Source organism: Amblyomma maculatum, chromosome 10, assembly GCF_055883805.1.
Source record: "Amblyomma maculatum isolate TAMU_Amacu chromosome 10, ASM5588380v1, whole genome shotgun sequence".
Classification (NCBI taxonomy): domain Eukaryota; kingdom Metazoa; phylum Arthropoda; class Arachnida; order Ixodida; family Ixodidae; genus Amblyomma; species Amblyomma maculatum.
The window spans coordinates 45,568,581-45,585,348 of record NC_139353.1 but is presented as its reverse complement, the minus strand read 5'-3'; the positions used below and the strand labels follow the sequence as shown (position 1 = coordinate 45,585,348).

At 42.5% G+C, this 16,768-nt stretch overlaps 1 protein-coding gene across 1 annotated transcript; it reads left to right on the top strand.

Annotated features, from left to right (window-relative positions):
• Positions 1 to 768: 768 nt before the first annotated feature.
• On the top strand, positions 769 to 16,026 carry LOC146176331 (uncharacterized). Its single transcript, XM_084582677.1, has 9 exons — positions 769 to 973; positions 1,375 to 1,443; positions 5,499 to 5,654; positions 7,914 to 8,042; positions 8,137 to 8,254; positions 8,904 to 9,019; positions 10,431 to 10,474; positions 12,217 to 12,258; positions 13,664 to 16,026. The coding sequence occupies exons 1-9, from the start codon at positions 940 to 942 to the stop codon at positions 13,721 to 13,723; spliced, it is 768 nt and encodes a 255-aa protein (XP_084438803.1). The 5' UTR covers positions 769 to 939; the 3' UTR covers positions 13,724 to 16,026.
• Positions 16,027 to 16,768: the final 742 nt, after the last annotated feature.

The following is a 16,768-nucleotide window of genomic DNA, read 5'->3' as shown; positions in this document are numbered from 1 at the left end:
ATATCCCACAAACCAAACCCATATATATATATATATATATATATATATATATATATATATGTGTGTGTGTGTGTGTGTGTGTGTGTGTGTGTGTGTGTGTGTGTGTGTGTGTGTGTGTGTGTGTGTGTGTGTGTGTGTGTGTGTGTGTGTGTGTGTGTGTGTGTGTGTGTGGCAGCTGCTGGGTTTTGTCATATTAATTACTTCATAGAGATAACGTAAACATATACATTCATCGATCGTCGTACCATATATATGCATGCTCGTACGTTATATTATAATTTCCAGGAAGTAATCCAGGTATGTGTTACAGTTAATTGTTGAAACAGGTCGGCGCGTGCAACCGTCTGGAACAAAGCTTCTTCGGGGATCAAAGATGCGTGACTGAATACACGCAAAGAGAGGAGCGCAATATGCTGCCAGGCTGCTGCGTTACGCTCGACCTGGGACGCACATATATATCGTAATGACTCGCGTTGGCAGCGCAGCATACAAAAAGTTTTCCCCGTTCTTATTGTCAACACGCAGCCTCGAAGATTACTAAACAAACTGAAAACGAGCCGGTACTACGAATAGCGACCTCTGCGTGACCGGAAAGGGCGCGGCGTACAAGATAAATATCGCGGTGAAAAGTAAACACGAACAAGAAATACAACAACCAGTAGAACCGCCCGTTACCACTTCCGTCGTCTGCTATCACTGCCGACGCCTGCCGCTATGCGAAGCGGAAAATACGTCACCATTTGTCGTCACCAACTGTGTGACGTACTCTAAGACGTCATCAGCCTAGCAACTCGGCAACTCCTCTCATCAGCGTGGTAATCCCATGCCAATCCCTCCAGTGCTGTCCTCGGCTGTGTGTTGCCATGCCATTTACTAACAAATGGCAACTATCGTAGTGCACCTTGTCCCCGTACACCGGTGAACACCTTCCTACATGTCATGAAATCGACTACCTGTTTTCGCTGGGGCCGCGGTGAGTATTGTTGATACGTGCACTGTTTATTCGTTGACCCGCTTCTGAAAGTGCGATGCATCGACTTGTCGGTAATCCGGCTTATGGTAAGCGAACTGCGCGAATAACGTTTATTCGCGTCTTTTTGGCATGAAAGTTGGCTTTGCCACCAGAAGCTTTGAAAGTTACCGAGTATAAAATTAATGGCACGCTCTCATTCGTGCGATACCTGCTCGCGCAGAAATGCCGTGCTTAGAGAGTCTCTTTCCTGCACGGCCTTGACGATATATTGCGACCTAACGACCAAACTACGCATCGATGTTTTCAAGGTGTTGATCTTGTCGTCCCACCGCTCTGTCCACTGCCGAGACTTTCGCTCCGGCTGCACAAACTCAACTCACAACGTATGTTTCGTTTTCCAGCCATGGTCCTGGGCGTCGCCGCGGCCCTCATCTCAGTAGCAAGTGCAGATGCCCCTCTGCAACTGGAAGGTAGGAAGCAAAATGTCTCTGCGGAAGCAAAAGCACCCGCCTTCAGAGCGACTTCTAGTTGAGCAACGCAATGCATCTGGTACAGATATATGCTATCATTACGGTGTCGCCGATCATGCGCGCGATTAGCGCGTGTTTACGTTCAAATTCACGTTGTAAGTATGCAGAATATAGCATTAGGCAAACAGTGCATGCCTGAATTGTTCGCATTATGATTGGTTCTGTGTTTATAAGAGTGCGATAAGCATCATATATGGAGTATCGACGTGTCCTGCCTGCTGGGAAATGGTGTCGATTCAGTGACGTGAAGCGAAAGTATACCGCGGAGATGCTTAATTTTCGTCGCCGAGCCGTATATTTATGTACTATATTAACTGTACTTTCTGGTACTTCTTCAAGGTCTCTTTATGTATTTTACCGTTATATATGAGACCGGGATTTACGTGCACTTTTTACATTGATTATAACACATAGATTTGACAGTGACTTTTGAGCAGGAAGAGGTCTGGCAGCAGTGTTCCGAAACACGCCGTACATATTACTCCATGTCTGCATTTAGACTGTTTGTGAATAAGCCATTTGACTTCTTGTTTTTATGCGGGGATGATACGGGCGTACAACTATTCAAGCATTTGTTGTCAGGGGTGCCTGGGAATAGAGGTGGGCTGGATAAGGGGAGGTGCACCAGCCCCCCAAGAATACTTATGTGCTCCCTACTCTCTCTCTCTCTCTGTCTCTCTCTGTGGTTTCTTGTCCTGCTCAGATTTTTTTTTTTCTTTTGCTCAAAACATAACTTTGGAACCCCAAGTTTCCACAAAATTGGCTGTCACCACGATGGCATCAGCCATGGCATAGTAGGCAATTTCACGCTGACGACATGTATGAAACACTGAAGCGGGCCTAGATTAGATATTAGAGAGGCTATGCGTCATTCGGGTTTTAATAGAACAGCAATTTTAGCCACAAAAACAGGCTGGCACAAGTACGACAGTGAGTGCAACTTGTTTGCTGGCATTATGTCTGAACAGAAATGTGACAAAGGGCATAGAGAGTGAGTACTTCTAAAATCTATAAACAGTAAAAGAAAGGAACTTGCTTCCACCATCTCGTTCCCCCCGCTGAAAATATACTTTCGGCATAACTGTTTGTGTTACCAAATCAGTAATGTGGTACGTTCGAAAGTACTTTGCATAGGGTGGGATTATTGCATAAGTGAGAATTTTAAGAGTTTGGGTATACATTTTGAAAAACGTAGCTGCATCTATGGCAATTAGAGCAAAATAAACACACAAAACGAGTTTCATGTATGTAAAGAAACTTTTTCTATCCAAAACATGCATTAACGCATTTTTCCTTACCTTATTATCAGTCTCCCAGAAGGGAATGCTGACTGTTTCCCTAATGCAATTTCTTTATTTGGCTTCCTTGGACATCAATGGCTACCACACAAGTTGAAACATGGATACTAGCACAAATGTTAACAGTCGTTTTACTGATTACTGAATTTTCAGGAAAGAAAAAGAATGTTTATAGATGAGTTGAGCTGTCTGTCCAATTTTAACACAAGCTTTTTTAACATCTGTTGTGAAATTGCTAAATATTCAAACTTGCTGCTATGTGCTATATACACGTTCAACTTCAGCCTGTGAATGTTTTCTCCCTCACGAGTCTAAACTTTTTCGCCTCATTAGAAGCTAGAGAAAAGTCTGTGTACTCTTTTCTTTTTTTTTCACCAAGGTTGTGCATGTTTTATTATTTAAGCAGCTATTACTTAAGACTACAATATATAGTTTAGAGTTCAACATAGTTCGACTTTCATAACCTAAATGGGTGGAGGCTGCACCTCTGGTGCCCACCACATAACACAGTATCATCAGGCAAATGATTTAGGCTTATTCTCAACTTGAGAGTATATAGGAAGAAGGGAGAAAATGAGCAAGGCCTGTGCATGCAAATATAAATATAACAAGCTGTCTCTGTACCAAGTTAAAAAGGAAAAGACTGACTCATGTTGGCATTGCCAATAGGGGTCGACTGGCACCATTTGGAACCACCTGGAAAATCCATAATTCCTATTTGTTAATATTGAGCTGGAGAAGAAACCTACAGAGTCCAGAAACTTGCCGTTTGGAATGAACTGGACACAGTTGGGACGACTGGGGAAATCACTGCCTCCAGTTGTTTACAACCGAGTCACGATTGGAAACAATGAGTCCTACTAGACTTGCAAATTGGAACCATTTAGCAAAACAGTTGGTTTTGCCAATTGGCCTAACTGGTCTGCTTAACTACACTCAGTATATCCATGTGAACATTTGCATATTTAACAAACACAGAAAAACTAACATGGTTTTTATAATAAAGGCTTTCAAAACCTCAGCTTAACTTAAGTTGAAACTAAATCAAATAACTATGCTGAACTGACAGCCACCACTAGCCCCAGTAGGAGAGTCATACATGTGTGATATATAAATGGGAGAAAATCTCTCTCCTGTGAACATGTATTTATCTTTTTAGCAGGGTCTGTTATTATACAAATTCCTCTTGAGTGTGATGCATGATTATTTCCTTAGCTTGATTTCTATGAAATAGAACACAATAGTCTGAATTTCAGTGTCTTCATAATGATGTTTGCACATTAAGGTAAGGTGTCACCTTCACAAATCAGGCATTTTTTTTATACCTTAATGTTGCTCACGTTGAGTATTTTGCACACCTAAATATAGAGGCACATTTAGTGAATATCTGCTGGATTCGGTGTTGCCTACATCAGACCTAATGGGTAGAATCGGGCAAGTTTCAGTTGGTCTAATTCATCAGATTGTGTATTGTTCTACAATTGGGGATATTCCAGTTGGTGCTGATTAAACATTTCCCAGTTGGAGTCTTTTTGTTTTAATTTTTTAGTGGTAAGACACAAATAGCAGGGATGTTGGATAGTTTGGCTGAGTGGTACGTGCTAAAAGTTAACTTGTTTACAATAGGCAGACACACACACAAAAAATGAAATATTTTAACTGTTCAATCTCCAGTTCAAACAAGTTTAACTCCGCTTAAACTAATAAAGATGTGCGAAAGCACTGTTTGGCATGGTTTTGCATGGCGGTCTAGCAGTGAGAGACTGGCACAGAGTTTGACAGTGTGTTCAACACCTTTAATTACATGACATTACAATTGAAATAAGCATATCACCAGTTCAGATCCCTACCACAAACTCCCCGCTGGGGTGGTACAATGGTTAGGATGCTCGACTACTGTGCCCAAGGATGCCGGATTGAACCCCGGCCTCAGCGGCCGCTTTTTGATGGAGGCGAAAAGCAAGGAACCCGTGTGCTGTGCAATGTCAGTGCACTTTAAATAACTCCAGGTGGTCGAAATTTCCAGTCGGACTATGACTCCGACTATGAGAAAAACTACACTATTACCGAACAGGAGTGCCTTGCATTCGTCTGGGCTGTCCAAAAGTTTCGCCTTTACCTATACGGTCGGCACTTCACAGTTGTGACCGATCACCATGCTCTTTGCTGGTTGTCTTCGCTGAAAAATTTGACAGGCCGACTTGGCCGTTGGATTCTACGCTCCAGAGCCCTCCACTATGGCGTCTCACATAGCCTGGGTCACTTTGGAAAGTTAATCCCCAAAAACCAACCAAACCAACCTACCACAAACTAACCACCAACTTGACCAGCAGACAGATGCTAAACAGGAAGCGAAATGATATGAAAACTAACGCAGCATGAAGAATGATTGCATCACAAAATTGATACGAAAAAGAGAAAATCTGGTGCCGCATAGGAGTACATTAGTGATGTTGCCTGAGCAAATGGTGAGTTGGAGGCAATAGGGGCGGAGAGGTACTTCCACAGTGGTATCTGTTGTGAACGCTATTGCAAACTGGGGGAACAACAGCTGCCGTCACAGTCGCTGTGGCAACCGGCAAGGGTAGGCAAATATTTTTTCCTTGGCTCTGACTGTTGTATGAGTGCCTTTGCTCTAAAAAGAACTCGTGTTCTAAATTTCGCCACCTTAAATTTTTTTCATTGTGTTCCACCCAGGTACAGCAAGGTTGGGCGAACTGGGACAACGCTGCCGGGCTGATTGGCTCTGCTACGACCATGTGAGAAGAAATGTCATTTGTGTGGACCGTCATTGTGTGTGCCGTGAAGGATATGTACCTGCTGTGTTCAACAACTGGGTTGAATGTAAGCCCGGTGAGTGCATGTAATGCTGGTTTCTATATGCTGGCCAGGGTGAAAAAATGGGAACCTCAGTGGGGCCGTACAGTGGCGATCTCAGTCTGACATCCAACCTAACCGTGTGCTGCCATCTGTCAGGAGAGTGAGCAGATGTGCCACTGTTGTAGTTTCTTTTTTTAATGCAGAGCATTAAGGTCCACATTCCGAGAAGTGCAGGCAGGTGTCACGAAATTCATTGACTGGCTGAGCGGTCACATGCTCTTGTGACATCACACTCCCTGCCAAGCAATCAGCACTTGGTCAGGTCACGTGACCTTATGACATCATGAAGTTCTGAATTGATAAGGGAATTGTGTAGGAGAGTTGGCAGATGACATGATTCTTCAGGATTGCTGAAAGAGCAAAAGTACTTCCACTGAAAAACAAAAACGAGTAAAATGGAATCGGGGACCGCTGTCTTTGGGTCGCGAGCTTGGCAAACAATCTCTACACTACTGAGGAGCGTTTGTTCAGTACAGTAGTACGGAGGTCGTGAGCAGCCTTCTTCTACCATATTATGGATAACAGCCGCTTATTACTTAGTTAAAATTAAGGTCAGCAATTAGCACTATTATTCAGCTGTAATACTTAGCAATTCCTAGTTGTATTATGACTTTGCTCCACTAATTAGTACTTCTAATTACCATTGCTAATTAGTAACTATCAACTTCATTACTTAGCAAAAATGCATATGTCAAAACTATTGCATCAACTATTGGGGGTTATTTATGCGCCCCCTGAGATTTTTTTCTATTTATGCCCACCAGATGGCATTGTATAAGCCACCTGGTTGTTATAACTGAAATTTAGGGCCTATGTTGCAGTCTACTAGAATACTAAGAAGCATACCATGCACGAATGGAGAGCAGGTCATTTTAGCGATGACCACTCGCCCAAGTGGCATGTGATGATGTAGTGCGTAACAGTAGGGTCATGACCACTGTGCAGACAGCTTTGCCAGCCGCCTCTTTCACCAGTATTTCTGAAGGGCCAATCGTCAAAGCGTGGTTTTTCCACAGTTGTTGACGACACTGATATTTAAAGTTTAGCAATTGTAAGTTCTCCTCACTGTAGAAAACATAGCTTCTCTGGATCTAATAGCCATAGTTCTGAGATAGTGGCCTGCGTTCAAAGCAGAGTACTCTGCTAGAAGACTACTGCGGCCTGTGGAGTCGCATTATATTAAGTATTCTTCAGAATTCATTGTGCTCACTGCATTTTGTCATCGCATATGGAGACCAGATCGAGGGAGCGTAAAAAGGCACACAGCTTTATGCCATGACAGAAATTGTTTATACCTCCTTACTTTCTGGTTATTAATCCATACTGCCTTAAAGCTCAGGTGGACGGCACGCAACATGGCATGAAAGTTTGGGAATGGCACTTTGCAAAAGCACGTCCAAGTTAACTGTGCGTGGTAGTAGTAATAACTTGGTGCGGGTTGAGAAATGGCAGTTCCCGTCACTGCAGTGTGCCTACATAAGATGAGCGGAGAGAGACCTACATACTCGAGCCAGCAATGTCTGCAGTAGCTTAGTTTGCTGGGGAGGAGGTTTGACTGCCAAACCAAAGGTCACCAAATGTCAGCTAGAAGTATCCATCTGAGCCAGTGTGCACGAAACCTCCTTGTACCAGCAGCAATTAAATAATTGGAGTAATTGCAAATTTTGGACCTCATATCATAGAGCATACTAAGCTAGACAGTTCAAGCTGTGCCAAGTGTTGTACCTGTCATGATCTTTTGGACTGGCTGGGAAGGTTGTCCAGAGCAACAATTTCAAAATTATTCATGTTTCCTTCGTGATGGAATGTCAGTAATAGATTTGATACTAACTTCAGGGCTGTAAAATGCTGTACATGAAGTTGTAATCACCAAGGACTACCGGGAGTTGTAGTAGGAAGGTCTTTATCGCTAGTAAATTGTCTCATATTATCGACTTGAAAATTGTTAATCTCATCTTTAGCTTTACTGCAGCCACTCTTCACATCAGCTGCTTCTAACAGAGCATGAAACATGATTGTGAACTTGCTATATTTTTCTGCACTGTTCTCTAATGAACATAACCCTCTATAAACTCGTCAAATAAGAAAAGGAAAAACTGTCGGTGTATCAAACACTGAAATTCCCTCAGGTTCCAGCTTCAAAGGAAAGCCTATATGTCCTCGTGACGTGTGTATCGAGATATCCTCATGAAATTTTAAACTTCAACAAATTTCCATTTTTTCTTTGCACAGAGACCGATATTGGTGACAGCTGCTCCAAGCAGAAGCCCTGTTCATATTATTCAAGGACATTCTGCTTTAACGGAACTTGTATCTGTGGAGATGACATGTACTTCTCTGAGGGCCGCTGCAAGAAATTCAGTACGTATGCGATTGTCCTCTTCAATCTCTGTGTATGAGATTGAACTTGGCTGCATCGTGACGTGGGCCTTTTCTTTATTTTTTTTTTTTTCAGCTACATTTGAAAAGCATGCAGAGGAGAGCTTCCACCCCACATCCAAGTTCAACGTCCTTGCCATTCTCATGATAGTTGCCATTCTGGTGGTTGCTCTGCTGTTCCTCGTAAATCAGCGGTAAGATTTATTGCCGCAGTAGATTAGACCACCTAACTTGAGTTATATGCTTGATTTAAACTGCAGTCTAGGTTATGATTCCTATTCTTTATCATATTTAGCTCGTCCTTACTCATCGAAAGATCTCATGACTTAGACTAATCATATCTTCCGTTGTTTCCCAAAGCAACAAATTGGCTGCGAGGGATTCTCGATTATTTTTATCACCGAGATTTCTTTAACATGCATTGACATTGCACAGCACACAGACATTTTTTGTTGCCTCCACCGAAATGCGGCTGCTATGGCTGGTGTCGAACCAATGACATTGGGAAAAGCAGCTGCAAGTCAAAGGTCACTGAGCCAATGCTGCAGTTCTCTCGCATCATCAGTGTGAATTCTAGTTTTTCTTCACAGTTATCGTTCTCTTAAACCACTGTGAAATTCCTAACAAGTTAATAGGTAGGAGAAACCCCCACACATGTTGAAGAACATGGTTTCGCTTCTGAGGAACTGAATGCTACTGCTAGTTTGCAGGCTGCTTGTGGCAGTGTCAGTCACCGTTCCGTTACGAAGTCGTTGAAGGCTAGCATGTGCTTTTCCTATACTACATTGCTATCATATAATCTAAATGTGCTGTTTGTTTGGCCCTCTGCTTGCGATTTTGTAGGAACATGTTCTTCTATTTCCCGTGCTGCATGAGAGATACAGCGCTGGCAGCTCTGCAGCGAACAGCTGCGGTCAGCATTCCCGCGGATCAACATGTGGCCCCCAGTAATATACACGGTGAGTCACCAAATTAGTGCTAAACCAGTGCAACAAAGGGCTCATGTGTTGCGTCGGGCTCTGTCGAGAAGGGACACTGCCAAGGGACATTCGTCAGTTTTTTTCTTTTCTTTTCTTGATAAGAGATCTGATAGCCGAGCCTTTCATTGCTTTTTTCGGATTTGTTCACTAACGAAAGATGCCTTCATTGACAAATAAAGCTCGTGATACTGGTGGTAGTGTCGAGCGTTGTGATTGTCTGTCAGTATGTCCTCAGGATTCCTTTAGGAGGGGATGCAGGGTTGAATTTTTAAACAGCCATGCCAATCCTGATTGATTCCTCTGGTGATGATGCATCATTGTGTTATTAGAGCGAAACCAAAATTTCAGTATTGTTTCTTGCTTGTGAAAAACATTGTTTGCATATGAATGAATCAGTGTGTGTATCGGATTAGGAAAACAATTGTTTTGATTTTTTTTTTCTGCACGGATGATTCCAGGAAAGCCTCTTGTGCAGGATTAGGCCAAGTGATATTTACTTTATGGCTGTTTACTTTTTTTAATAATTACTGCTTTCACTGCTATTCATTTCAAAATTTGGCCTTTTTTTTCTTTTACCACTAGAACCTTAACAACTGAGCATAAGTATGTTACCTTTTTCCCCGCAAAAATCATATTTCGAAGCGCCATCGAAGCAAATTTTAGCTGAGTTGTATATAAAATTGCTTTTTTTCAATTCAAAAGACTTTTTTTTCTGCATTAAAAGGCCTTGTATCATATATATATGGCCTCTAGGAGATAAAACTACTCAGTGGCTTTACAGGCTTCGTTTCATGCTTTTCTGCTTTGGCCTTTCAGGCGATCCTATTCATGTTTGGAAACGCGTAGAAACTAGTTGAACTGTAAGGACAAGTGGCAGAGGCCAAGGTCTCGTGAATAACAGGCAATTGGTCTTCAGAGGTTGCCTGGTGCATGGTTTCGCTTACCAGTTAGTGTCCCCAAGGAGGATGTATGATGTTTTCATGATCACTTGCTTTTCTGATGTGTTTCCGCTGAACCCTTGACGAAATACATATCTGAACAAATCAAAATTTGCGATTCAACGGAACTAACTGCTTTGAGTAAACGTAAGATGCGTCTATGCTGTAAATGCTGAGCTGTGTGTGACTGCTTTTGTTTCAGTACCGAGCCATTTAGAAGCATATTCTATAGGTGAGGCTCTGTGGGTTCTTGATTACCCATTTCTTTGCTAGAAATGGTTTGTGAAATTCCAGTGGGCTTATCGAAGCCCTTGTTCGTATTTTGGCAATTAATAGTGGTTCCTGCCTTCGTGCAGGGTCCAGGATGATTGCTCAGATGAATGCATATTAATTAATGCATGCCAGCCATTGTAAACGGGGCTTTTATAGCACTCTGCTTTTATTTCTTACAGGTGTCCATGCCTCAAGTTCACAAGCCTCACTGAACATATACCAGGTAATTTCATTTTATGATTTATTTATAATTTATTTTATATTTTATTCTTTCTATTTGTTTATAATACTGCATGGAAACAGAACACATTGTGTGGGCCAGTGCTGGGACTGTGAAGCTATTTATAACGTTTTTTTTTTTTTTTTTTTTTTTTGTAATACTGCATGGAAACACAAAACATTTTGTGGGCGAGTGCTGGGACTGGTTTATGCATTTTCTCTGTATATTTTCATCATTTCCCCCCTTGAAGTAGTCTACATAAATCTTGTCAACTTGCACCTTTCTTTCGACAATTTAAAAGATTTCTTCTTGTGTCCCTGCCTTATTTGCAGCCAAGTCGCACACAAAGTCTCCGTGTAGCTATCCTGCTTGAAAATGTGTTAGGCATTGATCTTGTTAAATGTATTTCATCTTTCCATTACTTGTGATCTGCATGCGAGCCTAGCTGTAAGAACGCTTGCTCGACCACCTGATGTATCAGCAGCTCTGCTGGAGAGTTTTATCATAGTACGTCTTTGTCAACAGATGTTGACCCTGGTCTTAGCCATTGGCCAGACTTTGTTTGTCTGCGTATATTTCATTTCACCTGAATAGCCGAGGAAACCACCTATTCTGTGATCATTTTAAAAAAACGGAGACTGAATTTCTGCTTTTCTGTCAGACTTTGTGCGTATGACGGTGTGGTTTATGTCAAGGAGCAATGCAGGCAGGAGCACTGACCCAAATGCACCGGCATGAATTTGGCACACAGCACTTGCGCCGCACTGGCATCACACGTTCAGTGTTTCCCTGCAGTTTTCTACCTTCGTTTTCTTCTCTCAGTGGTGGGCCTTTGGAAGCAATTCCCCTCTTCTGCTGCCCTCTTTGCAGACACAACTAGAGTGGCTGTATGAGATAGTGAATCGCCATCTTGCTGTCCGGAGAATCTTTGTTGTGGGGGAAAGCTAGCCTTGTTGCATGCAGAAGCCGTTCTTAGCACAGTGGTCGGAGTCATATTGGTTGCCCGCTCAATCTGCTCATTTTTAGCTCTTGAGTTTAGAACTCGCCTTATTGTCTTGAAAATTGCTGTTTTGATGTGTGAGTCAGCTTCTGTGTCCTTTATTAAATGATTATCCCGCTTAGCCCGGAAGCAGTACAGAAATACCGTGCTGGTGCACAATGATCTGTCTCGATGATTTATTGCTGAAACACTCATTTTGTGGATCAGAGGTGCCATCTTCTGCAAGCAGCAGAAGGGAAGAACACCGTCTTTCTCAAATTACGGGACACTTGTCGTAAATGTGTCTGCTGTCAATACGCAGAATAACTTCTTGTTGAAGAAGGGAGGTGTTTGTTTCTCTGCGATGCATGGATGTTTTGGAGTCACATGATCACCAGCAATGCTTAAAAGATAAATGCATAACTCTGGCTCCTGGTGGGAGGCAACATAGTCACTTTATATGCGATGATGTCAGTGCACCTTCTTTTGATATTTTTGCAAAATGAGGTGTCTTGAGCTGGGGAGGAAGTAGTGTTCTATACTAGCACTACTGATTAAATAGCAGTGCCACCTGTTAAATTTGCTCGGAGCTACACCACAACAAAACACTGGTTGCATGCTGCTATCATCACATCAAACTCTCCTGTTTATTCTGCTCTGTTGTTCAAGCTGAGGAATATTTTTAACGTTCAGCGGTAAAGATGTCAGCCTCTGTACGAGGCTCACTTCACATACTTGACGCTTTGCTGTATTCTTTCATTTGCAGCAAGACAAGCCCCCATCTTATGCAGACACAGTGCTCAATGTGGTAAGTCTGGCGTTTACTCACGCGAGCACCGAACTCATCTCAACACCGACTTGCAACACTGTGTAGGCCACAGGCTTTGTCAACCAATCGAGAGAGCACGCTGTCCTTAAACGAGATCCTGCCCGCTTTGTTGTCTTGCGGCAAGCAGATGCGTTTCACCAGCCATCGTGGTATCGCAGCAAGTGTTAATAGCGGTGAACACTTTCTGAAAACCTTAAGTTAATACCCAATTAGTATTTCTGCAACAATGGTAGTTTCTTATCAAGAGCACGGAGCAACTGAGCAGCAGAAGTCGGAAACTGCAATAGCAAGAGCAGGAGTTAATGCCAACATGGCGGCGCACTCTAAAGTGTGGCCTTTGACTTTCAGTGACTTTGTAGTTGTTACCGTGTCTTTGGAAATGCCCATTGGCTATGGATGGTGTATAGAGCTTTCACTTCACCCTATCTTACCTTAAGGAGCACCTGTGGGTGATATATCTGGCCAGTTTTTATTTCACTTCACGAGTTGGCAGCTCTTCGGCTTAATGAGAGTTAACAGTTTATTGACAAAAGCAGTTGCCTTTTTAAAATCCATACAGCACCATTCTGGATGGAGTTATGTCCGCAAGTTGGTATAAAAGAAGTGCAGTCGTGAGTAAAGAAGATTAGCACTAGTGACGTGTTTCTGAAGCAATAGGTAACAAAGCTCAGCGCTGCAATTACAAATACGGCGATAAAAAAAAGTGTCAGGTGTGTTCGCAAAGAACGGAGCTGCGCCAGCCACAGAGTGACGTCGTTGTGCTAATCTTTTTTACTCTGAACTGTGGCCAGAGCAGAAACAAATGATGTGCGGCGTTTTCAAAACGGATTTTGGTTCGTAAAATGTCAGACTGTAACGGTACATAGAAACATCTGTTACAGATAGAAAGGAAACTACTCAGAGATTTAGAACTAACAACATCGTCGGGTGACACATTGTATTCCCTGATGGCAGGAAAAAAAAGAATAATGAAAGGGGTCCGCATGAAATGCCTGCTCTGCTAATTTCTTTGAATGTCTTGTTCTAGTATTCTTTTACTTCAAAGAAATAAATAAAGCATAAGGTCTAGTATTTTTAATGCACCATTGATGCGAAGAAAAACGAAATTGCAAAGAATAAATGCAGGAGGAACTAATTTCCAGCAGAGCTACAGCTGTTACATAGCACACAGTATGAGTGGTGTCACTGTATTTCAAAGTTCCCAAACGTTCCATTGTATGAGGCTTGCAGTCCACAGTAATAGTTCATCATGTACTGTCATGTACTGTTACATTAATTATGACTGATTTAGTTTCGTTTGCTTCTAGGTTTTGGGCACCTCTCCCCTCCCTTTTTCATACTCTATTTTCGACATCATTGCTGTCTCATTTATGTCTTGATGCAGCAATACCTTCCTTCGTACCAAGAAGCTGCGGCGTCCCCAGCGGCTCCCAAGCCTTCGTGAACTACCCTTCGCCGAACACTGTGTCGAGCCTTTCCCATTAAGCCCCATATCCAAGTGGCGTGGCAGGATTTCTCCCACCAGCCGGTTCAGCCAGCTTGAAGGCAAAAAGGGGAAAACATTGGAGCACGCCAACCCCGCAGTTGATGTTCCATGCCGGGCAGCATGTTATTCCCACTTGTCTGACTGTGGACTTGTCCTCGGTGTCTCCGGGAGAGCTCTCATAGAAACTTATCCCTTTAGAGGCTAGGCAATGCACAAAACGCCTCTCATGTGCAGTTTGTGTACAAGTGCCGTTGTTGTTATGCCTGCTCTCATTGATTAACCCGGTGATCTGAATGTGGTTTATAGGAAGCGGAGTGCGCACCCCAGCCAAAGCATGCAAGCTTCTCAAAGTTCCACAAGTTGTTATTGTTGTTCCTACAGCTGTTTTTTGTTTTTGTCTATTCTCATTCTGCTTCTTGTCCACTCTGTGATGAACATTGAGTATTCTGTGGCCGCATCTGAGAAATTTGTTACTTTCAGCAGCTAGCTGGATTCTTTTTTTTTTTCTTTTCCACATTCACTGTATGCTTTCGGCAATTAGTGCAGCGAGAAGTGTAATTGGCTTGTTAGTACTACTTGTCTTTCCCATTACAGGCTTTTTGTGTGTGTGTGAGCAAACCATTCGAACAAAATATATCTGCACATGTGTGTGATGACGAATGAAGACGAGACTTAATTTAAAGATCTATATAGTTGTGCTAATCTGTGGCACACTTGACGACTACTGCAAGCCTTTTGCCCTTAGCAACTCTTAGTCACTTTGACGGTTAGCTTTGCATCTCGTAGGACGTGCAGAGTGGGCACAGCTGAGAGTTGTTGCATCTTGTGATACCCGCATCGTTGAAGACTGTTTGTCCACTGTACTGTGTTTCTTCTTCCCTTTCTTTTTAAACTAGCACATAGTGCCAGAGAGACGGCTATACTGTATCACCTTACTAGAGATACTGCTACTTAGTTTTGCTACCATGTACAAACTGTGTGCCAGAGCTTTTTGTTTCTGCTGCTGTTCACAGGGCAGGTTTGTTAACACCTTTCAGCAGGTGTCATCACAGTACACTTCTATGCAAATATATCTAGCTGCGCTAAGTATAGTCGCACCTGTAATGGCTGTAGTGACCTAACGCAAACGCAAGTGGCGCAGACTATTACACGTAGTACGACTTTTAGCTGCAGACCCTCACCCGAGTGCTCTTAGCATTTTTACTGTGAGACGTGCGTACCCTGCAGTGTGCTGCGCATAGGTTGTGTTAGCTGTTCATCAGCCTAGTACTGTATAGTATTTTTTGACGCACAAGTCCTTTTTGCAGTGAACCTAACAGACTCGACATCACTTTCAGGCTTATTTTCTTGCCACGCTGCAGGCTTGCTTTGTCGTTGTTGAAACTGGTACCTTGGTCATGTGATTGCTGTCATAATATTGGCCTGCCATTAGCTTTTGAGCCAGGCAGGATGAGATTGACCTTTTCCTTGTTCGTGTGACTATGCCAGGCGGCATGTTGTCGAGGTGCGGTGTTCAGTGCTTTCCCTGCAGCTCACAGTGAACATGATAGTCCATGCCGCACATTTCTCAGTAAATGAACAAACCTGATACATGATCTGCTGCTGTTATGCAAGCGCAGCCATTGCTTGTTTATTTTTGTCGTGTTCACTTTTTTTCTTTTACCCAGCCACTTAGTAGTACCTCTGTGTATGGTCAGATGTGTGCACGGGGTGAAAAGATGAAAGAGGGGGGGTGCATGGCATGAGACACCATTCAAAGCCTCCCAAGTCACTACTTAAAGCTTCTCAAGCTACAAATACCGACCAATATTTTTTTTTTTTTGAATGACAATTTTTCGATGCTCTCTTGAGCACTGTCGCACAGTTTGTGCTGCAGGGCTTGTCTACCTCTCAGATCTGTAAAATGTGGCTAGCAATTGCCAGTTTGAAAGAGATTTCATTTTTGGCTCGTACCTTATATTTTTAAAATTATTTACTAGTTTTGTTCAGCTGTTGTTATTGGTGCTTCCTCCGTTGCATCTTGTTCGTTGTGTTCGTTTACACTGTTCTCCCGAGTGTGACTGTTTTTGGCACAACTCGCAAAAAAAAAGTTACATGTGTCTACAATTACCTTGCCTGTGAGTGTCATGGGCAGTTATGCAGCTGTGTTTTCATTTGAAGTGCGCAATGCACATTTTATCCATGTGATCGTGGACTTTTTTTATATTTTTTTTTTTCAAGGAATTGTAGCGCACTTGAAGAATAAACTGTTTGAACTTGTTGAGTTTCTTGATATTGCTTACTCTATGCATTGGTTATTACAATTGTTGCTCTTCTGTAAGCACAATTTTGCTTTTTTGAATGGCAGCATTTACTGTAATAGTCAAAAGTGAAATTGTTGTTGCCATTAATTGTTTCTTACTGTTCTACATCATCCTCTTGTAACTTCTAGTAAGGCATGCAATGCACAAGATGTTTGGACTTCAGTGTGTTTTGTACATACCGGCTATTACTGCATATATGCATCTTAACCTGCATATCTATGTCAATGCCACGCAGAATTTTTTTCCATACTGTCGATATCTTCATACAAGAATATCATATGGCAGTCACGTTTTGAGGTGTGCTTGGAATATTTTGTAATTAGTGAACATATGTATTTGCATGAGTCATGCAGTAGAATTATCTACATCAACCTGACTACACTCACTGCAGGCCAAATGCCTCTCCCATCTTTCCCACCCACCTAGCCTTCTGTCATCTTCCACTATGTTTGCTTTTCTTGAAATTCATTAGTTACCCTTAGTGACGATGCATCGGTTATCTTGCGTTCACTGTACATGTCCTGCCCATGCCCATTTCAGTTCTTGATTTTGACTAAAATTTCAGCAACAAGCTTTTGTTCCCTGACCTAGTGCTCTGCACAGCTTCCCGTCTCATAACTTTATGCCTATAATTTTTCTTTCCGTAGCTGTCTGCAGAATTCAGTAGAACCATTCAAGCAAACAGGCTTAGACCTGTGCC

Coding starts and splice junctions, on each gene's coding strand:
- LOC146176331 (XM_084582677.1), top strand. CDS start 940: ATGAAATCGACTACCTGTTTTCGCTGGGGCCGCG. Junction 5,655..7,913: donor CTGGGTTGAATGTAAGCCCG/GTGAGTGCATGT, acceptor TTCTTTGCACAG/AGACCGATATTGGTGACAGC. Junction 12,259..13,663: donor CAGACACAGTGCTCAATGTG/GTAAGTCTGGCG, acceptor GTCTTGATGCAG/CAATACCTTCCTTCGTACCA.